Here is a 26640-nt window from a genome sequence, read left to right on the forward strand (position 1 = left end):
TATTATTACTACGAGAGAGTTAGCAGACACAATGAACTTACTGTCTACAGCTACCCAAATCATTTTTCTAAAATGTCATTCTGCACACATCTTTCTCATCAAACACCTCCAACAGTTGCCCACCCTTCTCCAGAGCAAGCAGAAACTCCAAAGCATTGGCTTTAAGGCAACCTACCAGTTCTCTCCACCTTACCCATCTGCTCTTCTCCCACTACATCCAATCTCACATCTTTCATTCCTTTTAAGCCAAACTACTCACTGTGATTCATTCTCTCCTCTCCCCACTGCCAGGAACTCTCTCTCTCTTCGTATCTGACTGACCTCCACCACTACCACCGGTAGCATTTATTGAGCACCACTGTGTGCAGGGCACCTTGCTCAGGAGAGTATGAAAGAGAAGATATGATCTCCTTCTGATCTAACAGGGGAAGTAGCCATTTAAATAAAATACAGAAAGGTGAAATGAGATAAATGCTACAGGGGTTATGATACCCTGAGTGCTTAGTTAGCTTGGAAGGTGGCAGTTGAGAAGGTGGCTCAAGATGGCTGCTGAGTGGGAAGAATAGGGATACATGGGGATGGCCTCCTGAAGGAGATGTGATCTCAAAAGGGTTTTGAAATGGGTCTTCTAGATGTGAAGGAAGATCTAGAAAAGGGCACGAGCAAGGGGCCAGAGGTGGGAAAGAAAAAAGTCAGGCAGAATGCTTTGGTAGGAATTGAGAGGATGAGCCAGAGGAATAATACTACTACTGCTAATAGTAATAATAATAATGTTTTCATTAATATTATTATTAAGTGCTTCTATTTACCGGGCACTCTTCTCAGCCTTGGGATAGCTACAAGACAATCAGGTTGGACACAATCCCTGTCCCACATAAGGCTCACAGTCCAAATAGGAGGGTCAACAGATAATCAACCCTCATATTACAGATAACTTCTCTGAAGTTACGTGATACTGGCATATATGTTTGGCCCTTCTAAACTGTGAGCCCGTTGTTGGGTAGGGACCGTCTTTATATGTTGCCGATTTGTACTTCCCAAGTGCTTAGTACAGTGCCCTGCACACAGTAAACGCTTAATAAATACGATTGAATGAATGAATGAATGAATCTCAATTTCCTAAGTGACTTGCCCAAGGTCACCCAGCAGGCAAGTGACATGGCCGGGACTACAAGCCAGGTCTCCTGGCTTCCCATCCTGTGCTCTAGGCTAGGCTGCTTCTCAAGCACACTGTCAGTAACGGGAAAGACTGAAAGATGCCCAGGGATGGGAGAGAAGTCCGAGAACTTTTTGGGACTCGGCTCTTTTTGAAATTTTAGTTTGCCCTCATTTCCATCTAGGTAGATAAGTCTGTGTAACCTCTGATGGGCTGGCAGGGAATCAATAGTATTATTTAGCACCTACTACGTGCAGAGCACTATATAAAGCACTTGGGAGCATACAAAATAAAAGAGTTGGTAGACATACTCCCTGCCCACAATGAGCTTACAGTCTAGAGAAGCAGCGTGGCTTGGTGGAAAGAGCAGGGCTTGGGAGTCAGAGGTCGTGGTTTCTAATTCCGGCTCTGCCACTTGTCTGCTGTTTGACCTTGGGCAAGCCAGTAAACTTCTCTGTGTCTCAGTTCCCTCATCTGTAAAATGGGGATCGAGGCTGCGAGCCCCACTTGGGACCTGATGTTCTTGACTCTACCCCAGCACTTAGAATAGTGCGTGGCACATAGTAAGCCCTTAAAAAATATTATTACTGTTAGAGGCAGTTGTGATGTGTTTCAGAATGAAAAAGGGGTGGGGAGAGGGGGTAGGCAAACAAATGATAACTTGGTAATTCTCTGTAGTTGCCACTACAGAGAAGAAGAAGCAAGGGTCTTGGCAAGCTATCCTAATTGAAATGGCCCCATTCAAGGCCATTTTATGAGAAATACAAGATTATTCCCAAGAGAACACCAAGATGGGCCAGTTTAGCTGGGGTCATGATAGCGGTGGCAGGGGCTACTACTGAACGAGAGGAGGATTAGGGATAAGTTATCAGGATATCTTTAATAACCGAACCTACTAATCTGTCTGGAATGGGCTTTTTTTTTCTTTTTATGGTATTTGTTAAGCACTTACTACGTACCAGGCACTGTACCAAACGCTGAAGTAGATACAAGCTAATCAGGATGGGTACAGTCCATGTCCCGCAAGCGGCTCAGTGTCTTAATCCTCATTTTACAGATGAGGTAACTGAGGCACAGCCAGGTTAAGGGACCTGCCCAAGGTCACACAGGAGACAAGTGGCAGAGCCAGAATTAAAACCCAGGTCTTTCTGACTCTCAGGCCTGTGCTCTATCCACTAGGTCATGCTGCTTTAGGTACAGTCGTAAATGAAGGTGGGAAAAGGAAATAGTTCAGCCAGCAGTGAGAGTATCTGGGTTCTAATCCCAACCCTGCCATTCACTTGCTGTGTAGCCTTGGATAAGCCACAGCTTCTCTGTGCCTCAGTTACCTCATGTGCAAATTAGGGATAAAATACCTGTTCTCACTCCCTCTTGACAGAGTCCTATGTGGGATAGGGACGTGTTTAATCTGTTTATCTCGCATCTAGCCCCGCACTTAGTGTAGCACTGGGCAAACAGTAAGTGCTTAACTTACTTGAGAAGCAGCGTGGCTCAGTGGAAAGAGCACGGGCTTTGGAGTCAGAGGTCATGGGTTCAAATCCCGGCTCCACCAATTGTCAGCTGTGTGACTTTGGGCAAGTCACTTCTCTGGGCCTCAGTTCCCTCATCTGTAAAATGGGGATTAAGACTGTGAGCCTCCCATGGGCAATCTTATCACCTTGTAACCTCCCCAGCACTTAGAACAGTGCTTTGCACGTAGTAAGCGCTTAATAAATGCCATCATTATTATTATTATTCTCTGTGCCATAGTTACCTCATCTGGAAAATGGGGATTAAGACTGTGAGCCCCACATGGGACAACCTGATCACCTTGTATCCCCCCCAGCGCTTAGAACAGTGCTTCACACACAGTAATCACTTAACAAATGCCATCATTATTATTATTATTAACAAATATTCTTATTACTGGTAGTAATATTACAAGATTCTCTGAATAGAGACTGTAACTCATTCTAACATCTTCATTTCAAAAAATACCTGAAAATTAACTTGAGCATAAAAGAAACAATTTAGAATGAAGTTCCTTCTTCAAGATTAGTTTCTTTTAAGCTTTATAAAAATGTACTGTCTTAAAAATGAAGTAAACAAGTGTTACATTAGCACTATATAGTGTTAAATTACATAAACCTACTCAAACATCCTATTTGACTTTAACTTTCAAATACACCATTTAGTCTCCTGAGAAACAAAAGATGTTTTCAAAGGTTGAAGGATGTTCTTCAAAAAAAAGTTTAATTATATGAAGAAGGAAGGACACCTTTTCAAAGGTGACATTACTCAGTGTTTACCAAAACTTTTACTTTTCTAACTTCTTCTCAGCTGTTTCTCACATGTAGAGATTTTCACAACTTCAAGTGCCTAAGTCTCCACCAATGAGGAAAATACATTTTTCAGATGTAATACCGGATTTCTAAAATCTCTCAAGTTCTAAACTATCATTTTAAAATATTTAGTTGTAGAACATTACATGTTTATTAGGGGTAAGGAGTTTAAAATTTCCCAAGTGCCATGTGGAAAAATGGTTTTTGGTCACACACAGGAAGTTCTTTTCTTATTTGAAAGAGAACGGTCCTAGGAAACCACATTTTGTATCTAAAAATTCAGACCATTTTCTTCATTAGGCAGGGCTCCCGGACTTTCAACAATAGGGGTTTTGTAACTCCCAAATGACCTCAATCTGCAAAAAGTGACACTAATGCCTTTAATGAAGCATTAAGACTCATTGAAAAATCGAAGCCAGAGCTACTGTAATAAATCCAAAAGAGAAAGAAAAATACCTACCCTAAAACAGCCTGGTTTCTAACAACACAGTGGATTATGGTAAGTTTCTTAGAGACGATTCTGTAGACATTCATTTAGTTCAGGAGGAGAAGGCACGTTTTCCATGGTAAAGTTTGATTCTTAAGTCATCGCTCTTTTTAGATTCATACTCCATTCAATTGGGTTCATGCATAGGGCAGGCAAAATGGGAAAGCTCTTCCTTAGCAACAGTATAACGTATGGAATGGTTCCTTGCTGGTTTAGAATGATCTTGGAATAAAAGTCACTTTCCCATGGTAACTGATGATGACCTAATGGAAAGAGCACGGGCCTGGGAATCAGAGGACCTGCGTTCTAATCCCAGCTCCACCACTTACCTGCTACGAAACCTTGGGCAAGTCACTTCATTTCTCTGTGCCTCAGTTCCCTCACCTGCAAAATGGGGATTCAATACCTGTTCTCCCTCCTACCTGGACTGTGAGCCCCATGTGGCATCTGATTATCTTCTCTCTACCCAAGTTTAGTTCATTACTTGGCACATAGTAAGCACTTAAATACCACGATTACTATGACTATTATTATTATTAAATGAACATGGATTTAATTTTACTTTACAGAGTGCCATTTCAACCAATAATGTCATTTATTGAGCGTTACAGTGTGCATAGCACTGTACTAAGCTCTTGGGAGAATAAAATACGGAGTTGGTAGAGACATCCCCTGCCCACAAGGAGTCTACAATCTAGAGGGGGAGAGAGATACCAACATAAATGAATTAGAGATATGTACTTAAGCATGCCAAGTCAAAGTGGGGAGCTTAGAGAATTCAAAGAGCCTAGGTAACACAGAAGGGAGAGGGAGTATGGGAAGAGAGAGCTTACTTTGGCTCTTGGAGGAGATGTAATTTTAATAAGGCTTTGATGGTGAAGAGAATGGTGGTCTGTCTTATACAGAAGGGGAATGAGGTCCAGGTAAGAGGGAGAAGACGGACAAGGGGTTTATGCTTCCCCACTCCTCGAGATCCTCCTGTGGTTGCCCATTCACCTCTGCGTCACGCGGAAACTCCTTATTATTGGCTTTAAAGCCCTCAATCTCCTTCCGCCCTCCTACCTCGCTATTCTCCTACTGCAATCCAGGCTGCACACTTCCCTCATCTAATGCCAACCCACCTGCTGTTCCTCAGTCTCATCTGTCTCTCGCCCACGTCCTGCCTCTGGCCTGGCTCTAAGATCACATATCACAGAAGATCACTCTTCCCACCTTCAAAACCTTATTAAATGCACATCTCCTCCAAGAGGCCTTCCCCGACTAAGCCTTATTCCTCTTCTCCCACTCACAATCAGTCGCATGTATTGAGCACTTACTACGTGCAGAGATCAGTATGAAGAGTTTGGGAGAATACACTCCTTTATGCATCGCCTTTGCATTTAGAGTTGCACCGTTTATTCATTCCTCCTTCAGCCCCGCAGCACTTATGTACACATTCATAATGTATTTATTTATATTAACATCTGTCACCCACTGTAGACTGTAAATTCTTTTTTTTTGTTGTTGTTTTAATGGTACTTTGTTTTTTTAATGGCATTTATTAAGCGCTTACTATGTGCAAGGCACTGTTCTAAGCGCTGGGGGTATACAAGGTGATCAGGTTGTCCCACGTGGGGCTCACAATCTTCATCCCCATTTTACAGATGAGGTAACTGAGGCCCAGAGAAGTTAAGTGACTTGCCCAAAGTCACACAGCTGATAAGTGGCAGAGCCAGGATTCGAACCCATGACCTCTGGCTCCAAAGTCCATGCTCTTTCCACTGAAGCACTTACTATATGCCAGGCACTGCTCTAAATGGTGGGGTAGCTACAAGGTAATTGGGTTGGACACAGTCCATGTCTCACAGGGGGCTCAAAGTCTTAACCCCCATGCAGATGAGGTAATGGGCACAGAAGTTAAGTGACTGGCCCAAGGTCACACAGCAGACAAGTGGTGGAACTGGGATTAGAACTCACTTCCTTCTGACGCCCAGGTCTGGGCTCCATCCCGTGGGCCATGCAGCTTCTCACTGTGGACAGGGAATGTGATTTCCAATTTTGCCATACTCTTCCAAGTGCTTAGTATAGTGTTCTGCACACGGTAAGTGCTCAATAGATAGGACTGATTGACTAATAGGGGTCAGCAGTGAGATAAACAAGCTTGAGGTACAGTGAGTAAGTTGGCATTAGAGGAACAAGTCAAAATAATAATAATAATGTTGCTGTGTGACCTAGGGCAAGTCACTTAATTTCTCTGTGCCTCAGTTTCCTCATGTGTAAAATGGGGAGCTCCATTTGAGCTCCACGTGGGACAACCTGATTACCTTGTATCTACTCCAGTGCTTAGAACGGTACTTGGCACATAGCACTTAAATACCATCATTACTGTTAATATTTGCTAAGCACTTACTATATATGCCAGGCACTGTTTGAAGCGCCGGGATGGATACAAACAAATTGGGTTCGGTACAGTCCCTGTCCCATATAGGGCTCACAGTCTTAATCCTCATTTGTAAAATGGGGATTTTACAACTGAGGCACAGAAGCTAAGTGACTTGCCCAAGGTCACAGAGACAAGTGGCAGAGCTGGGATTAGAACCCATGACCTTCTAACTCCCAGGCCGGTGTTCTACTCACTGTGCCATGCTGTTTCCCAGACTGGGTTGTAGGACTGGTTTGAAGGAAATCAGCTACAATAGGGGAATAATTATGGTGTGTGGCATAAGAATGGGGAGATGGAACAAGAGGAAAAAAAAATAATAATAATGATGGCATTTATTAAGCGCTTACTATGTACAAAGCACTGTTCTAAGCGCTGGGGAGTTTACAAGGTGATCAGGTTGTCCCACGTGGGGCTCACAGTCTTCATCCCCATTTTACAGATGAGGGAACTGAGGCCCAGAGAAGTGAAGTGACTTGCCCAAAGTCACACAGCTGACAAGTGCTCAGTGGAAAAGAGCCCGGGCTTTGGAGTCAGAGGTCATGGGTTCAAATCCCAGCTCCGCCAACTGTCAGCTGTGTGACTTTGGGCAAGTCACTTCACTTCTCTGGGCCTCAGGTCCCTCATCTGTAAAATGGGGATTAAGACTGTGAGCCCCCCGTGGGACAACCTGATCACCTTGTAACCTCCCCAGCGCTTAGAACAGTGCACTGCACATAGTAAGCGCTTAATAAATGCCATTAAAGAAAAAAAGTGGCGGAGCTGGGATTTGAACCCATGACCTCTGACTCCAAAGCCCGGGCTCTTTCCACTGAGTCATGCTGCTTCCCTAATAAAATAGAATAAAATATTCTACCTAGCCCAATCTAGTAGAAAAGGGTATCTTCCCTGCCACCTTCTAGCTCTCTGTTTAGACAGTCTAGAAAGACTGAACTTTGAGCCATATTACTTTTAAAAATGTTTGCCTTCTCTTTTCTGTTCTTTTACATACCAGTATGGATTTCCAAATTCGTGTGTCAGGCTTACGCTTGGGATAGTGTATTTTACCACAAATTAAAATCATATGCACCCTTAAAACAAAGAAGTTTGTTTGCAAGCTCAGTCACAGTCTAACTCATGAGCTTTCTGCTTGATATGCTTTAGCTTCATTCCACGGTTTTTGGATTTGAGGAAATAAGTCTCATTAGTTCCTAAGTAAACACATAATTGCTAAAATATGCCACTTCATAAAACAATAGTGTTGATGGCAACTTAATTGAAACATGAGTTCAGAGCACAGTTATAAAGATATTTAAACTTCTTATCATGCTGTTAATTTGACATTTTCTCTCAAACATTCCTCAGAGGACTAGCTAGCAACACAAAAAATTCCAACGTATTTTCTTCTTTAGTTGAGGCTTTGCTTTTCCTTAAAAACACACACACACACACACACACACACACACACACACACACAAAACGGAAATAAACATGTGCATCAAATTTTACAACAATTACTCCACACTACTGAAAGGTGATTGGTAAGTGGTAGATATAATAGCTTGAGTGTGTTAAAACCTTATTTAATAAAGAAGAATGCTATGAATGAGCCACTCCCAAAATACTTTAAAATACATACAAAAAAATTGTACGTAACTGAAATGCCAATAGTTTTGGTGTTATGCATAATTGTTTAGCTTCTAATGGGAAAAGTTACTTAGGAAAAAAAACCAAAACCGCTCATATGCACTTGTAGGCTGTAAATGATAATCTCCATCTTTGTTCATCTGAAATTTCTAGCTTTTGTTAGTTGGACTGAACTTGGTTTCACACTGCATCTTTCCCAGATATCCAAAGGCTTTCATGGATATCACATGTCTGATTTATATTTTTAATGTCCTTTTCAGGCAGGTATTAGAAGGTGGAAAAATGAGAGAAAAAGAAGGTCTGGGTGACTGCCCAAATCCCTATGTTAGCTGGTACTAGAACTCATATTGTCTGATCCCCAGATGATGCTTTATCCAAGAGGCAAAACAGGAATTTCAACTATTGCAAACTTATTTGAGAAACCCTCACTGAAACAAAGATGTGACGCTATCGGACATATGGGACTCCTTTTCTGCCCCAATCAAAGCCACCACAAAAATGTACAAGATCGTAACACAAAAGCAAGAACTTAGTGTTGACCATTAGGCCAATTTTTCTTAATTAAAAAGCAGAGATCTATACGGTCTTTAAAGTTAGAAGACAAAGTGAAAAACTCTAATAGCAAACAGATTTGGCATTCCAAAAGGAAGTACACATGTGGACAAAGCTTATGTATTTAAGAAATGCATCACTAAAATGCACATGCTTAACAAAACGAGACTGCTGGTGTGTGAGATTATTATAGGACTTTCGAAAACTACAATATTCTTAAAACAGGAGGCATGTGGCAAAAAAGTGACAAAGTGGTAAAGATAAATGGGTACTAATAACTGGATACCCAGCAGCTCCCTAAAACAAAAAATTCCAATGGCTTAAGCATTCTCTAATAAATATTGAAAATGTTTCCAAAGTGGAGTTTTTTTCTAAAAAGCTTTTAAAAACGTAGTACATAATTTAAAAGAGGGTGGGTCTGGTTCTGTGGGGAGCAGATTCCTATCTACATGAAAAAGTGAAGGTCTATCAAAATTGTCTCCTATCTTTGAATTTGTGTTTGAAACAGAAGCTTCTGGGAATGGACAGCTAAAAAGACTAGGGTCATGAATCTCTCTTATTCAGCATCTGCCTTTAACAAATATCGTAATGCCTTCTGGAAGGGGAAGAAAGTAAGATTTTGTGCAAGGCAAAGTTGATTTTTGGAAAACATAAGTAACATGTAAACAAGGAACACGTAATAAGTAAACACGTGTTCTCTGTCTCCCCCTTTTAGACTGTGAGCCCACTGCTGGGTAGGGACTGTCTCTATATGTTGCCAACTTGTACTTCCCAAGCGCTTAGTACAGTGCTCTGCACACAGTAAGCGCTCAATAAATACGATTGATTGATTGATTGACTGATTGATTGAACACCAAGGGCATGGAGAAACAACAGTATAACATTTGCCCTTTTCATTGGAAATTGTTTGGCAAAATACCGCATTAACTGAGAATGAGGGGAGGGTGGGAAGGGGAAGGAAAATATTTTTGAATTTGGGCAATTTCTCAGGCATTATACAATTATTATTAATGTACTTATTAAGCACTTTCTCTGTATCAAGAATTGTTCTAAGTGCTGGGATAGATACATGCTAATTAGTTTGGACACACTTTCTGTCCCACATGGGACTCAAAGTTTAAGTTGGAGAGCGAATAGGCATCAAACCCCTATTTTACAGACAAGGACACTCTGGCAGGCAGAAATAAATTAATTTCTCCAAGGTTACACAGCAGAAAACTGGAAGAGCTAGGATTAGAACTCAGGTCCTCTCAGTCCCAGGCCCAAGGTCTTTCCACTAGGCCACGTTGCTTCTCAGTGTAGTATAATAATGATGGTATTTGTTAAGCGCTATGTGCCAAGCGCTTTTCTAAGCACTGATGCTGCTCAGTGTGGTTTAGTGGGGATTGGGGCTTCTTTTCCACTTTCTTGCAAAAACTATGAAATGTTATGAACGTATAAACAGAAAAGCTGTTTAAAATGCACAAGTAAAAATCACGGACAGAAAAATCAACAATAGCTATGGAAACGTAATAAAGAACAGTCAAGTTGGTATTTAATCAATAAAACTTTTACATTCCACACTGCCAAGACTAATGATCAGGAAACTGAAAAGATGCTTAATTTTAGTTTTGCAGGAAACCCATTTGTCATTAGAATTTTTTTGGCTGAAAACTAGCAGAATTGTACCAGACTATGATTTTTTTTTACAATAGGGGCACAATTAAGTTTAATTATAACCTCCTGAAATCCTATCTAATTTTAAATGGGTTTTACTCATTTTTGACATGCTGCAACAACAAACAATCTTTGGGGTTTTGATATGTTACACCCAACAGAATATATTCCTAAATTCAAAAATGTGGACACAGCCTTCTGCTACAAATATCAGCACTGTTATTGGCCTTTATCAGCTTACTCAAAGGATTCAAAAATTATTTTACAAAATCCTGAATTCAGTTACATCTCTCTGGATATGTCAAGACTATTACATAAAGATGAACCTCTGTTTTTCCTTCATTTGAGATGTAAGTGGAACAGCTTCAAACCTTGCTTCCCCGTATGGTTTATTACTCATTTGGGCATGATTCATTTTGAAGATAAAGAAAGGGTTTAAATAGAATTGGAGCACAAGGAGATCCTCCCTGCTTAAAACTTGTAATTGTGTCAGTATTTGAAACTGTCCTATTCATCTGGCACCATGCATTCTGCTCACAGCTGAGAGCAGTGAATCACAAAGTAATTTACTACAGAAAAATAATAGCCAGTTAATTCCAACCTTGAAGAAAAGGAATCTGCCCTTGAGATGATTTAACAACAGCCCACCAAAGAACACACATCAGTTTCTAACACGTTGCCCCAAGTGTCTTAATTTCTAAGATGAAACTTTTACCTTTTTTTAATGAATGCAATGCAGAGGTGAAGAATGTCAAATAACCGGGAGGCTGAGGTGACCCACTGAATTCAAAATATCCTAGAACTCCAGGCTGTAAGAATAAGAGTTAGAATTAGCTAACTGGATGCCTAGCCACTTCAAAAAAAATACAATCCGGGGAAAATTAGTTTCAAAATGGAGCAAAGTGTAGACCAATAAAAACTTTACTGAATACCTAGTTCCATGGGGGAAAAAAAAGCAAAAGGCAGCGTGAAAGCAATCAGTTAAGCTGCTGATCAAGAAAAATCTGTACCGTGTGTATTTCCCATGTTAGCTGGGTGTATTGCAAAATGATGCACCAGCAAGTAATTTTCCCATTAAAGGACGGGAGACATTTCCCACACTCCCTCTGTTACTTCAAGAGACACAAATGATATCTTGCTTTGGCTCTGGGTTGAGGAATTTAGAATGTAAAGACTTTCAGCTGCCAATCATGGCCAATAGGCTACTTTTATTCGATGAGCAGAAGGCGGGAACTAGATATTTTGGCATCACAATTTTAAGTATTTTAAACACGTATTTAGCTGGATAAAATGCTAGAGATCTAGCCTACTGGTCATATTAGCATCCTCCTAGGAAAAACAAATATGAAAAAGAAGAAATTTTAAAGCGAGCTCAAGAAAGCTACAAGGAACCTGGTCCTCCATTTGAAGATGACAGTGCCAATGGTGAGCCTGCATGCATGACTGTGAACATCACTGGGAGAGACTCTCTTGCACACTTTGTCTGGAAGTCTACAGTAGTATACCTGTTTATAGTACACTTGTTCATTCATTCAATCATATTTATTGAGCACTTACTGTGTACAGAATGCTGTACTAAGTGCTTCAGAGGAGTACTGCTCAGACACCAAATTATTATCAGAGTAAAGGGATGGATGTCCTACAGCCAGCTGGACGTGTGCTCGGGTAGTTTTTTTTATTATGGTATTTGTTAAGCGCTTACTATGTGTCAAGCACTTTTCTAAATGCTAGGGTAGATCCAAGTTAATCAGGTTGGACATAGTCCCTGTCCCACATGGGGCTCATAATATAAGGAGGGAGATCAAGTACTGAATTTCCTTTTACAGTTGAGGTAACTGAGGCTCAGAGAAGTCGAGTGACTTTCCCAAGGTTACACAGCAGACAACTGGCAGAGCCGGGGGTTATTATTTTTATTATGATAGTGCAAGTTTGTACTGAGTGATCCACGCCCTCTCACCCGGAGTAAAAGAACAGGACAACTCTGACCCCTCAACATCAGTAGACGGCACAGTGTCCGCATTCATTTGCTAAACCATCAGTATGCTCCTCAGGGTGGTTAGTGTGGCTTGGGGCCTCTTTTCCGCTTACAAAAACCAAGGATTGAAAGACAGAGAGAAACCACAACAGCAAGCATGGACACTTGTTTCTTGCAGGCTACTAATGCAAAGGGGCTAAATCTCTAATTTCTTCCAGATAGTTCAGTCCGGTACTCGGATGAATCATAGATTTCTGGGCCCTGCAGGATTCTTCTTCAAAGTGCTCCCCTCTTTTGTCGTCTTGGGAACCCGCTTGTTCCAATCCCATCTTGGTTCCTTTTTCAGGGGACATTTGTGCAGCTGAAATTCTCTCTCTGGAATTTCTCTACTTTTGTAACTCCTCACTCACACAAACTTGGTCAGCGGGCAGCTGCCACCACACAGCAGAGCAGGGCAAGGGGGAAGAGAGACTTCAAGTCTTCCTGCCCATCCCACACCCCCCTACCCAGGCTTAGGCCAGTGCGGCAAGCAGTTCTCTGCAACCTTCACTAGGGAGGCCAGGGCCTTCAGTTAGTCAGTCAATCGATCGTATTTATTGGGTGCTTACTGTGTGCAGAGCACTGTGCTAAGCATTTGGGAGAGTACAATATAACAGACACATTCCCTGCCCACAACAAGATTATAGTCTAGTGGGGGAGACAGACATTAATGTAAATAAATAAAATTCCAGATAAGTACACAAGTACTGTGGGGCCAGGAGTGGGGGGAAGAGCAAAGGGAGCAACTCAGGGAGATGCAAAAGGGAGTGGGAGAAGAGGAAAGGAAGACAGTCATGAAAGGCCTCTTGGAGATGTGCCTTCAATAAGGTTTTGAAGGAGGGGGAGAGTAATTGTAGGATATTTAAACGTCTTTGAAAGTTGAAAAGTTGGCAAATAAAAAACTGCCCAGAATGTGAAAATCATTTAGATACTTCTGTGTAGTGTTGAACAGTACAGTGCTAAAGTACTTGTTTTGAAATTTATTCAAAATTATGAATTTCAAAACAAAATCAATCCCATTTATTGAGTACTTACTGTGTGCCGAGCACTGTACTAAGCACTTGGGAGAGTGCAATGTGACAAGTTGGCTTTCTGTTTACCAACACAACCAAATCCAAACCTCATTTCAATACTAGATTTCTGCTTCCAGTATACTGGCAAGTCTGTACGTTCACCATAAGTGCTCCATCCTCCCAAACAATAATAATAATAATAATAATAATAATAATAATAAATCAGTGGTCTTTGTTAAGCAGTTAGGTACAAGATGATAAGGTCAGACACAGTCCCTGTTCCACACAATCCTCACAATCTATGTAGGAGGGAGAACAGGTATTGGATCACTGAACAGAATCACAGGCAGGAGAAAGACCTGAGACAGACTCCCTGAGACTCTTCTCCAGGATCTGTCAATGACTTAGAATGATGTGTTTACTGAAGACCCTAATAGTTAAACTATAAGACATTTTTCAAGGCAGGGACTATGTCTTTTACTTTTTAATACTCTCCAAAGCACCTAATACAGTGTCCTGCACAGAACAAGTGCTCAATAAATATGAATGAAATGGAGATTTAGGAAATAAAGATGGCAATCCAAATATGATGGTTCTCTATTTCTTGCAAGAATCAGGTTTAGAAAGGGACGGGTAAAGGGAGACTATAATAAAGCTATACAGGAAACATCTTACAACTCAAGATTAAACCTGCCTTAACTGGCTAAATTTTCTTTAGGAGGGATAAACTGTTGCCAATTTGTACTTCCCAAGCGCTTAGTACAGTGCTCTGCACATAGTAAGCGCTCAATAAATACGATTGATGATGATGATGATAAACTACAGTTGATTGGTAAAAGAGAAATTCACTGTGTAATGCTTTCTTTCTCCCCCCCACCCTGGAGAAAATGGGGATATGGAAGGCAAACACACAGAAGTCAGAGGACCTGATATGTGGACCAGGCAGAACCAAATACCCTGATGCTCAATTTTCAGAAGTCTGGAGTATTGTTTGAAGGAGGAAAGATTATCATCATCATCATCAATCATATTTATTGAGCGCTTACTGTGTGCAGAGCACTGTACTAAGCACTTGGGAAGTACAAATTGGCAACATATAGAGACAGTCCCTACCCAACAGTGGGCTCACAATCTAAAAGGGGGAGACAAAACCAAACATACTAACAAAATAAAATAAATAGAATAGATATGTACAAGCAAAATAAATAAATAAATAAGTAATAAATATGTACAAACATATATACATATATACAGGTGCTGTGGGGAAGGGAAGGAGGTAAGATGGGGGGATGGAGAGGGGGACGAGGGGGAGAGGAAGGAAGGGGCTCAGTCTGGGAAGGCCTCCTGGAGGAGGTGAGATTATCCCTGCCAGTCCCAAAAAGATTACATTTGAGCAAACTGAACACATCAACTGAATATCTTTCTCTTACTAATAGAGATCAAGCTGGTTTTTTTTTTCACATGGGAATTTAAGTCTGCCCAAACGGCAAAGAGTCATCGATATTTGTAGGGCAGCGAAAGAGATGTGCTTAACGCACAATGTTTTCCAGTGGACGGAATATTTTGGAAAACTGCTCGTGCACCCTCTTGTGGCAACAGAAAATGAGCTTTTCAGATTCCTTCTCCGCTCCATGACTATCTACAACGGGCTCACTGATGAAAGTTAACGCCATTTTCTTCACCGGGGCAAAAGAACAGAACTACGAAAGTACTATCTGATGGGGAAGAAAACCCAAAGGAAAAAAAACCTTAGGAAGGCTTCCAGCATTTGTTTCACCTCCAAGTAGGTCCTAGGAACCTTGTCTTTAGAACCTCTTGATAGATCCAAAACATTTCAGCTACCTGAGAGCAATCCCCAGAAACTCACAGGCAACAGACTAAGGAACTCAACAGGACCACGAGCATCCCGGAGCAGCAGCTGTCAATCAGATGGACTCTGGGAATAATGAGGAGAATGCTATCAGTTGTATTTATCGAGTGCTTACTGTGGGCAGAACACTGCCTTAAGTCCTTGGAAGTGTATAATAACACAGAGTTGGTAGACAGGATTAAAAAAATACTTTCTTCACAAATTCTACCTCACGTTTTCCAGCCCTGACTTTCAGAACTGCAACAAGCATTACTACTACTACCCTTAATAATAATAATGATGGCATTTGTTAAGCGCTTACTCTGTGCCAGGACTTGTACTAAGCGCTGGGATGGATATAAGCAACTTGGGTTGGACACAGCCTCTCTCCCACATTCATTCATTCAATCATTCAATTGTATTTATTCAGCACTTACTGTGTGCAGAGCACTGTACCAAGTACCAATCGGCAACATATAGAGACAGTCCCCCCCCAGCAACGGGCTCAGAGTCATGGAGCTCATGGTCTTAGTCCCCATTTTACAGATGAGGTAACTAAGGTACAGAGACATTAAGTGACATGCCCAACATCACCCAGCAGACAAGTGGCAGGGACGACATTAGAACCCAGGTCCTTCTGACTCCCAGGACCGTGCTCAATCCACTAGACCACACTGCTTCTGGTCCACAGTACAATATTCCAAAATAATATCGATGAAGAAAAGAGGTCTCTGTACCTACCTCTCAGAACAGCCTCAATACCAGACAGAACACACTGCCAAGCCATACAGAACATCTTCCAATCGTCCCAAGTCATACATTTCTGTCCCACTAAAGTCATATTCTTCCTAAAATTAAATTGTTTTAGTTTACAGTAGCTGGCACTGGTCAGCTTTCCATCTTTAGTAATTTTAAACAAAAAAAAAAAGGGTACAGGGCCAAATCAGTAACACAAACTTGCAATTAAGCAGCATTCAGAAATGGTGGATTGTTTTACAAATACACCCTGGGAAGAATTCTAAGAAGTTAAAGGGAGGACGTGGACAAAAGGTCAGCGGCGAGATAGATCAGACTGAGGTAGCGTGAGAAGGCTGATGTCAAGAGGGGCTGTGGGTACAGGCTGGGCTGTAGTAGGGAATAGGGATGGTAAGATAGGAGGGGGAGAGAGTGCTTTCAAGTCCACGGTAGGGAGTTGGTTAGATGCGGAGATGGACTGAAGAGGGGAGAGACAGGAGGCAGGGAGGTCAGTGAAGAGGTGGATGCAGTAGCCAAAGTAGAATATGATAGGTTTTGCTCAATTAGAAGGTAGACATAAGAACACCATCTCAAAGGAAAAATTTCTTATTTACATCAGCTTCACTTAATGGTTTCCGCTCTTCTTTGCCAAACTGCAACAAAATAAACTGGCTAGCTAATGAGTCAGTTGCCACTGTCACGGCAACTGAAATTTTGATAATCGGCTCTTACTTCTGCTTGGAGCAGGCAAGGCATTTAGTATTTATCAAGTACCTAGAAGTCTGTGCATGGCATACTGCTTATAAAATATTTATTCTGTGGCACGCTTCTGTAGTACTGAAAATGAAGCATGGTGACAGGGATGGCTCAAGACAAGATTCCATGACTAACTGTGTAGAACTGGTTTTGGCTAGCAATTTCATGAGTATATATTTACATTAAGCTGTAAAATTAACTAAAATATTTTCCAGAGATTCAAGCCACTAGTCCAGATAGTTCAAAGGCATGTCTCAGTTTTACAGAAACCCAAATGATGCTTTAGCTAGTCCACATCTCACTCTGCTGCCCGGATCATTTTTCTACAAAAATGTTCACGACTTGTCACCCGTTCCTCAAAAAACCTCCAGTGGTTGCCCTTCCACCTCTGCATCAAACACAAACTCCGCACCATTGGCTTGAAAGCGCTCCACCACCTTGACCCCCCCGCACACACTTACGTACCTATCTGAAATTTATTTATTTGTATTGATATCTGTCTCACACTACACCCCCCAGACCATGAACTCATTGTGGGCAGGGAATGTGTCTGTTTATCGTTGTATTGTACTCTCCCAAGCACTTAGTACAGTGCGCTGCACAGTAAGTGATCAATAAATGATTGAATTGAATGTATTCACCTGAATCGATATAGGGTGATTTTTTAAAAAAAGGTAAATGGAGAGTAAAACATTTTTAAGGTTTATTTTATGGAAGATGCAACTAGTTCATATCATTTCCCCCCATCAGCTTGTTTAGTTGAGCAATATTGACATTTGCAAAAAACAATGCTCAGAATTATCTGGTTTAAGGGAAAACTGAACAAACAACAACTTTTAAGCTAAATATAAACGATGATAAACAGCAACCACAAAGTGGCTAAATAAAGCAGCAGCAGGTGCCAAGTCAAAAGCAAGAGCAATCCTATTCGCTACTGTGACCAACCATCGGACCGCAACGGATAAAAGACTGTTGGATCAACTCTGAAACAATGTGATATTCATCGTACAACTTTGTTGTGACCCTGAAGAGCAAACCGAACTTGAGATGGAGGCCGCTTGGTAATTATTCTTACAGAACGTGGTTTTTGAGGTCCATTTTCCCCTTGATTAGGAGAGAGGGCAAAGGAGCATAAATCTGCCGAGGCTTTTCTAAACAGTTTCATGCTGCTGAGAGAATTCAGTACTCCCAACACAGGTACATTAAGCATCATCCTGGGCATGCCCCATCTACCCTAGAAACCAGGCTGCTAGTTGGCAATGCTCCTGCCAGCCTGGCATCTGCCTTTTTGCATTTCTGCCCTCTCACTGGCACCACCCATTTCTGATGCACATCTCTAGGTGTAAAACCGAGCCTTGGGTTGGTAACGCCATTTGACCTTGGGAGTTCTGGCCCAACCTGGGCCAATTTCTGGTTTCCAGGACACCCCTCAGTGAAGCTGGGGCAGTTTCCATGGACCCCAGTCCCTCCACACGGGTCCCCTGAACTAGAAAACAGTTGTGTTTGCCCAGAAACATTTTCAAGATAGAAAGGGTTCCCCCAAAGGCCCACAGAGACTATCACAGAGGTCAGGATCTTCAGTCGAGCCACCGTACGATCCAAAAACCCAGTCTACATCGATTGCGTTGCTATGAAAGAAGTGGGTGCTGTTTCAATGGAAACATCGGGGACGACTGTGTCAATAAACCCAGGTTAGAGAGTGTTTCCTGGAGAAAAGAGTGGGCCACAGTGTCAGAGGCAGCTGAGAGATCAAATGGACAGAACAGAGAGGACAGAGGATTGGGAAGCAGTCCTTCAATCAAATTCACTGAACGTTTACTGCGGGCAGAGCACTGTACTAAGCACTTAGGAGAGTACAATACAATAAACAGACACATCCCCTGCCCACAATGAGCTTACAGTCTCAAACGGGAGACAGACATTAATATAAATAAATTACAGATATATACATAAGCGCTGTGGGACTGGGACGGGGATCTGAATAAAGGGAGCAAGTCAGGGAAGGCCTCGGGAAGGAGATGTGCCTTCAATAAGGCTTTGAAGGCGGGGGAGAATCACTGTCTGTCAGATATAAGAAGGAAGGGCACTCCAGGCCAGAGGCAGGATGTGGGCGAGAGGTCAGAGGCAAGATAGACAAAATCAAGGTAAGGTGAGAAGGTTAGCATTAGAGGAGTGAAGTGTGCAGGCTGGGTTGTAGTAGGAGAGTAGTGAGGTGAGGTAGGAGGGGGCAAGTTGATTGAGTGCTTTAAAGCCAATGATGAGGTGTTTCTGTTGGAGGGGGAGGTGGATGGGCAACCACTGGAGTTTCTTGCAGTGAGGAAACATGGCATGAATGTTTTTTTAAGAAAAAGATCAGGGCAGCAGAGTGAAGTATGGACTGGAGTGGTGAGGGACAAGAGGCAGGGAGGTCAGCATGGAGGCTGATACAGTAATCAAGACAAGAGGGGATAAGTGATTGGATTAAAGTGGTGGCAGTTTGGATGGAGAGGAAAGGGCAGATTTTAATGATGTTGTGAAGGTCGAACCAACAGGATTTCGTGACAGATCGAATATGTGGGTTGAATGAGAGAGAGGAATCAAAGCTAGCACCAAGGTCACAGGCTCGTGAGACAGAAAGGATGGTGGAGCCATCTACAGTGATGGGAAAGTCAGGGGCAGGACGGGGTTTTAGGTGGGAAGATAAAAAGTTCTGTTTCAGTCATATTAAGTTTGAGGTGATCGGAGGACATTTAAGTAGAGATGTCTCGAAGGAGGAAATACGAGATTGCAGAGAAGCAGAGAGATCAGGGCTGGAGATACAGATTTGGGTATCATCCACATATCGGTGGAAACTGAAGCTTTGGGAGCGAATGTGTTTTCCAAGGGGGTGGGTATAGATGGAGAATAGGAGACCCAGAACTGAAGCCTGACAGACACCCAGATTAGCCTAGGGGAGAGAGCACGCTCCTGGGAGTCAGAGGGCCTGGTTCCTAATCCCTGCTCCTCATTGTACCGGCTGTGGGACCTTGAGCAAGTCACTTCGCTGTGCCTCAGTTTCCTCATTTGCAAAACAGAGAGTCAATACCTACACTCCCTCCTACTTCAACTGTGAGCCCCATGTGGGACCTGAATATCTTGTATCTAACCCAGCACTTGGTACAGTGTTTGGCACGTAGTAAGCGCTTGACAGATATCACAATTATTATTAGAGCAGAGTCCATTATATTTGACCAGGAGGACGTAACTGGCAACCTGGGGAGAGTTGTCGTCTTGTGGCCTAATGGACTTGGGAGTCAGAAGATCCCGGGTTCTAATCCCAGCTCTGCCACTTATCTGCTGTGTGACTTTGGGAAAGTCACTTTACTTCTCTGTGCCTCAGTTACCTCATCCATAAAACGGGAATTAAGATTGAGTCCCATGTGGGATACGGACTGTGTCCAACCTGATTAGCTTGTTTCTACCCCAGTGCATAGTACAGTGCCCGTCACATAGTATGAGCTTAAACCCCATGAAAAAAAAGGATGATGAGGCAAGGGAAATATTGTGAAGGTCAAGAAAGGAAAAGGAAGTGAGGAAATACAGACAACGAGTGTACACAAACTGATCGAGGAGTTCAGAATGAAATGGAAACAGGGAGATGGAGCCATAGGGGATAAGATGGGAGCCAGAGAAAGTTTTTTGCTTTTTTTTTTTAACTACAGGAGAGGTACACATGTTTGAAGGCAAAGAATCAGTGGCTGAGGAGAGCAGTCAGGGTTGGAACAGTGGGGACTAGTGTTTGTAAAAGATGAGAGGATACTGGAGTCACATTTTGAAAGCAGACAGTAGATTTTCTCGAGAGATGGCTGGGAAACATCAGAGAGAAGGTAGGGAAAGGAGGAAGATTAAGGAGTTAAAGAGGAGACTTTGGGGATCTAATGCCTGATGACTTCACCAGGTACAAAAGATGAGGGGAAGTGGGTATACTGGGAGGGAGTTTAAGGTTCAGAAAAATTGTCAGAGCAATAGGTATGGGCATCAATGAGGGTAATGCTAACTGAGCAAACAACAGTGATTCTGACATGGCTGAGCATAGCCTAGTGCCTCAATTTCCCCCAACAGGTTCTACGACGCGAGAATGGGCGCTGAGGACGTGTACTGTGGAAGCGATCCAGGGCTAGGGGTCAGTGGTCTGAGTGCAATCGAGGGACCTGAGTTGGAGGGAGCGAGTTTGGTGGAAAGGGTACTGTGGAGGGCATGGATTTGTGCATCAGTAGAGAGGATGTTGGGTAGGGTGTCCAAGTGGGGCATGATGGCCCGGGGTACGTGAAAAGGGTCTAGAAATAGTGGTCTCTGGGCTGGGAGAGAACAATTTTATGGGAAGCAGGGATAAGTGAGGTGGCAGATCAAGAAATCGTGGTCAGAAGACTTTCAGTGATTAATTCAACAATAAATCAACCTGACAGCCACTCTTAGTTCTTATGTATTTACACCCATCAAGTACTTCGACTGTACATCTGAAATACTGTTTCATCTTGAACTTGTGTCATATCATTCCTAGTTCTTCCTGCTCTCACTATTTGTAAATAATTTACGTCTGTCTCCCCGTCCCCTACCAATCCAATTGTAAGCCCCTTGAGAGCAGGGGACATGCCTTGTGATCCTGGTGTATAATCCCAAGTGCTTAGTACAATGATCTACGCTCAAGAGGCCCTCCACAAATACCATTCACTGACTGAATACCGAAGAGCCCTGTACAACCAGAGCTGGAGTTTAAAGCGTTTTCCTGACCACTCATTTAGTCATACTGATCATATATTTGCACTATCATTTTACTAAAGACTAAGCTAAGAGGAATTTCAAACAGTGGAAGACATTAAATTTGCCAGCTAGTAAGGTGCAAGAGAGCCAAGGGAACTGGGGCATCTTCATTTTATTCTTGCAAATCCTTTTACAAAAAGGAAAAACACATTCTAAAAATATTCTTCCTTGATACTTCACACATCTAAAAAAAAATAAAAGAAATGCCAACAGCCTAGATAGAAAGAGAAAACAAAATGGTCTATTCTACTGCTGGCCTTACTATTATTTAGCCAATCCTCTTTCCTAGGAAATCTGAAGGCATAAAGAAGTGAACAAAGGCAGTTAACAGTGCAGTGGAAAAAGTATATTAATGAAAAAAATATACTTAGTAAAGCCTCCAGTTCACACACAATAAAACATACAATCCAAAAGTCTTAAAGTGCTATTATCTAAAGCATACTCAACACTAAGTCCACAAATATGTGCTGAATGCACTAAGGGTACAAAGTAGTTAAAATAACTCAAAGTCCTAATTATGTTGAATAAGAACTGCCCTTTAAATTTCAGAAAGATTCTGCTTTGAAACTTACCTGGCAGAAAGCGGAAAGTTGTCAAAAGTTTCTCTTGCTAAATTGATTCCAAAAATTTTTGCAAAAACAATTTAATCATAAAAGCCCAAAATACAAAGTGTTTAGAGAAACCCCTAAGATGGAATTCTAGGAAGTTGTTTTATTGTCTACCGTAATAATCAATTGATTTTCTAAATGCTGCAAATGATGGTGCCATGAAAGAAAATCCCTGCTGCTTGATAAAACTGAACGGATCAATATAAGAAGTCCTTTTGGAACTACAGAGGGTAAAGCAAGATGAGATGAGTACCTCATAATTTGAGAGAAAATCTAGCAATTCTGATCGAGATGGGATGTAGAGAAGTGGTGTCATCACCCGCCGAACAAACTTCTCAATGTAAACAGCGCTCATGGGGCCTTTATATTCGATTGGTCCAAAACTAGTTAAAAACAAACAAACAAAAAATAAAACATACTACTCATTAAACCCATAAATTTTTACAATAATCAAAGAACTTATTGTGCGCTAACTCTGCACCGAGCACTATACTGAGCGCTGGGGAAGATGGAAATCCAATAGCGTTAGTACGCACGATCCCCTGCCCTCAAGGAGCTGAGAAATACTGGGGAAGCCTGGCACTAAAAAAAAATACAAAGGGCTGGGAGGAGTAATTTATGCTGATCAATAAATTGAAATTTAGGTGGAGGAGTTCACTGCCTTATGGAGAGTTCTAGTCCGTCTCCAAGCTGGACCTGACCAGGACTGCAATTCAGTGTTTTAAATTAAAAATACAGCTGATCCTCCAAAGTCCCTTCCAGCTCCATACCCCTAAGTGATCCCAGGAACAGAGAGCTTCCATTCTGCTTAACCCCTCAAAGTGACCTCTCCTTCAAGGAGCGCTAGAAACCAATCCAGTGCTAATGGGTGAAATGTCACAGAAGAATAAAATAATGCAACTTGAAAAAGATTTAAATCTAGCAATTCAATATAAATCTTGTTATTCCACCTCACTGCAGGAGGAACGGGTTCAGTAACGTGTGGATAGGTACCTTAAAAAAATAATAATGATGGTATTTGTTAAGCGCTTACTATGCGCCAAGCACTGTTCTAAGTGCTGGGGTAGATGCAAGGTAATCAGGTCATCCCATGTGGGGCTCACAGTCTTCATCCCCATTTTACAGATGAGGTGACTGAGGTACAGAGAAGTGTAGTGACTTTTGCAAAGTCACACAGCTGATAAGTGACAGAGCCGGGTGACTCGCCCAAGGTCATGCAGCAGACAAATGGCAGCAAACCTCGTGACTCCCAGGGCCCGTGCTCTAACCCTATGCCACACTGCTTATCTATCGATGGATCTCTGGTATGTACTGAGCGCTCGCTTGCTTTGTGGAGAGCCCCGCACAAAACGCTCGGGAGGGTACATTCCAACGGAGTTGGTAGACGTGAGCCCTGCCCACAAGGAGTTTAGAGGAGGAGTCGGGCGTTAAAAACAGATTATTGGATTGGTTTCATCACACCCCACAGACAGACGTTTGAAGTCAATGCCTGCCAATGACAAAGGAAGAAATCATCTTTAGGAGGCGTGAAGATGGAGCCATCTAAGCGCTAAGCCATCAGCGCTTAGAACAGTGCCCAGCGCTTAGAACAGTGCTTGGCACATAGTAAGCGCTTAATAAATGCCATTATTATTATTATTATTATCTAATCTCAGCTTGCTACCGCTTCAGCAGAACCGTTTCATTTTTGCCTCATGATGGCTTCTGCTTAGTTACTCGGTTTTATGACGAAAAATTGGATCTCGCACCTGCAGTATTGGGGAACATCCAGCTCCTCCATTTTACTCGCTTTTGGCCCGCTACACATCCGCCATACAGAATGCCACCCCCCTGCTACATCCGCTAAGTTAGCTCTCTTCCTCCCTTCAAGGCCCTACTGAGAGCTCACCTCCTCCAGGAGGCCTTCCCAGACTGAACCCCCTCCTTCCTGTTCCCCTCCTCCCCCTCTCCATCCCTCCCGCCTTACCTCCTTCCCTTCCCCACAGCACCTGTATATATGTACATATGTTTGTACGTATTTATTACTCTATTTATTTATTTATTTTACTTGTACATATCTATTCTATTTATTTTATTTTATTAATATGTTTTGTTTTGTTCTCTGCCACCCCCTTCTACACTGTTGGGTAGGGACCGTCTCTATGTGTTGCCAACTTGTACTTCCCAAGCGCTTAGTAGTACAGTGCTCTGCACACAGTAAGCGCTCAATAAATATGATTGATTGATTGATTGACCTCTGATTCCCAAGCCCGTGCTCTTTCCACTAAGCCACGCTGCTTCTCCAAACAGCAGATTCCTCCCAGATGAAAATTAGAATCTACAGAAAGGCCAAAAATAGGTAATATACCTTAAACTGAGATTATATTAAATTAATAAAATAAATATTAATAATTCTGGCACTGAAGTGCCAAGAACTGTTCTAAGCCCGGGGGGAGCCGTGGGCAATACAAGTTAACCAAGTTGGACACTGTCCCTGTCTCACATGGGGCTGCCTCACAGTCTTAGTAGGAGGGAGAAGGATTTAATACCCCTTTTACAGATGAGGTAACTGCGGCACAGGCAAGTTAAGTAACTGGCTCAAGGTCACACAGCAGACACGTGGCAGAGTCTGGATTAGAACCCAGGTCCCCTCACTCCCAGGCTCGTACTTTTTCCACCAGGCCAGGCTCCTCTCCATTACAATTTACTATAAAGGTTAGTAAGTGAAAACACGGAGTCAATCATTGGTATTTACTGAATGCTTACTGTGTGCAGACTATTTAGGAGGGTACAACAGTGACGGTAAACATTCCCTGCCCTCCAAGAGCTTCAAGGCTAGAGGGGGACACAGATATAAAATTATGGGTACACACCTAAGCGCGGAGATCAATCGTATTTATTGAGCGCTTACGGTGTGCAGAGCACTGTACTAAGCGCTTGGGAAGTACAAGTGGGCAACATATAGAGATGGTCCCAACCCAACAGTGGGCTCACAGTCTAGAAGATGACACAGAAGAGAGGAGTAGGGGAAATGAGGGCTGAGTCAGGGAAGGCCTCTTGGAAGGGATGTTAACTTTAATAAGACTTTTAAGGTGGGAAAAGTGGTGATCTGTCATATGTTAAGGGGGAGGGATTCTGGACCATAGGGAGGATATGGGTAACAGGTCAGCAGTGCACGTGTCCGGCAGCGTGGCATACAGGATCGAGCAAGGTTCTGGGAATCAGAAGGACTACTTCATGCCTGTTGTGACACCTTGGGTTAGTCACTTCACCTCTCTGGGCCTCAGCTACCACATCCATAAAATGGGGATTACAAACCATTTTTCTACAAACCATTCATTCCATGTTTCGCTGCTCCTCATGGTGGTGGTTGCCCATCCACCGACGCACCAAACAGAAACTCCATACCAGCACCATGGCTTTGTGGATAGAGTACGGGCCTAGGAGTCAAAAGGACCTGGGTCCTAATCCTGGCTCTGTCACGTGTCTGCTGTGTAACCTTGGGCAAGTCACTTTACTTCCCTTTGCCTCAGTTACCTTATCTGAAAAATGGGGATTAAGACCATGAGTCCCATGTGGGAAAGGGACTGTGTCCAACCTGATTAGCTTATATCAACCTCAGCACTTAGAACAATACTTGGTACACAGTATGCACTTAAATACCATCATCATCGTTATTATTGTTATAGACTTTAAAGCACTCAATCACTTTGATCCTAAAGAGCACGGGATTGGGAGTCAGAGGTCAAGGGTTCTAATCCCGGCTCCGCCACTTATCAGCTGTGTGACTTTAGACAAATCACTTAACTTTTCTGTGCCTCAGTTACCTCATCTGTAAAATGGGGATTAAGACTGTGAGCCCCATGTGGGTCACCCTGATTACCTTATATCAACCCCAGTGCTTAGAACAGTGCTTGGCATATAGTAAGTGCTTAATACCAAAATTATTATTATTATTATCATTATTATTAAGAGTGTGAGGCCTATGTGGGATAGGGATTGTGTCCAACCTGCTTAACTTGTATGTACCCCAGCACTTAGAACAGTGATAAGCACATAGTAATAATAATAATAATAATGATGATGATGGTATTTAAGCACTTACTATGTGCCAAGCACTGTTCTAAGCATAGTAAGCACTTAACAAGTACCATAATTATCCCCTCTAGACTGTAAGCTCGTTGTAGGCAGGGAACATGTTGGCTATATAGTGTACTTTCCCAAGTGCTTAGTACAGTGACCTGCACACAGTAAGCACTCAATAAATACGATCAAAGGAACGAATAATAGTTGCGCTCAAGGTACAGTGCGTAAGTTGATGTTAGAGGAGCAAAACATGCAGACTGGGTTGTAGAAGGAAGTCAGCGAGGTAAGCTAGGATGGGAGAGAGCTGAGTGCTTTAAAGTCAATTGGAAAGAGCTTCCATTTGATGCAGAGGTGAATGGGTAACTATTGGATGTTCCTGAGGAATGGGAAAATGCAAACTGAACTTTTCTTTTTAACAACAATGATGAACGCAGAGTGAAGTAAGGACTAGAGTGGGGTGAGACAGGAGGCAGGGAGGTTAGAGGGGGGCTCGATGCAGTAGTCAAGGTGGGACAGGATATCAATCAACGGTATTTTGAGCACTTATTAAAGGCAGAACTGACAGGATTTGGCAACAGATGGAACACGTGGGTTGAAAGAGAGA

At 42.4% G+C, this 26640-nt stretch overlaps 1 protein-coding gene across 3 annotated transcripts in view; it reads right to left on the reverse strand.

Moving 5' to 3' along the window:
* The window catches only part of TXNDC11 (thioredoxin domain containing 11), a 75220-nt gene that overhangs the window by 22390 nt on the left and 26190 nt on the right, over window positions 1-26640 (reverse strand). Inside the window, exons 4-5 of one of the 3 annotated variants that reach the window (XM_038763960.1) lie at window positions 22225-22354; window positions 10933-11026 (exon numbers count right to left, since the gene is read on the reverse strand). In XM_038763960.1, the coding sequence (XP_038619888.1) occupies window positions 10933-11026; window positions 22225-22354 (224 nt within the window). Of the gene's footprint in view, window positions 1-2630; window positions 2666-10932; window positions 11027-22224; window positions 22355-26640 lie in introns of those variants that run through there. The other 2 variants (XM_038763961.1, XM_038763962.1) reach the window with 2 other exon arrangements.

This window comes from Tachyglossus aculeatus, chromosome 21 (assembly GCF_015852505.1).
Source record: "Tachyglossus aculeatus isolate mTacAcu1 chromosome 21, mTacAcu1.pri, whole genome shotgun sequence".
In the NCBI taxonomy this organism is placed as follows: domain Eukaryota; kingdom Metazoa; phylum Chordata; class Mammalia; order Monotremata; family Tachyglossidae; genus Tachyglossus; species Tachyglossus aculeatus.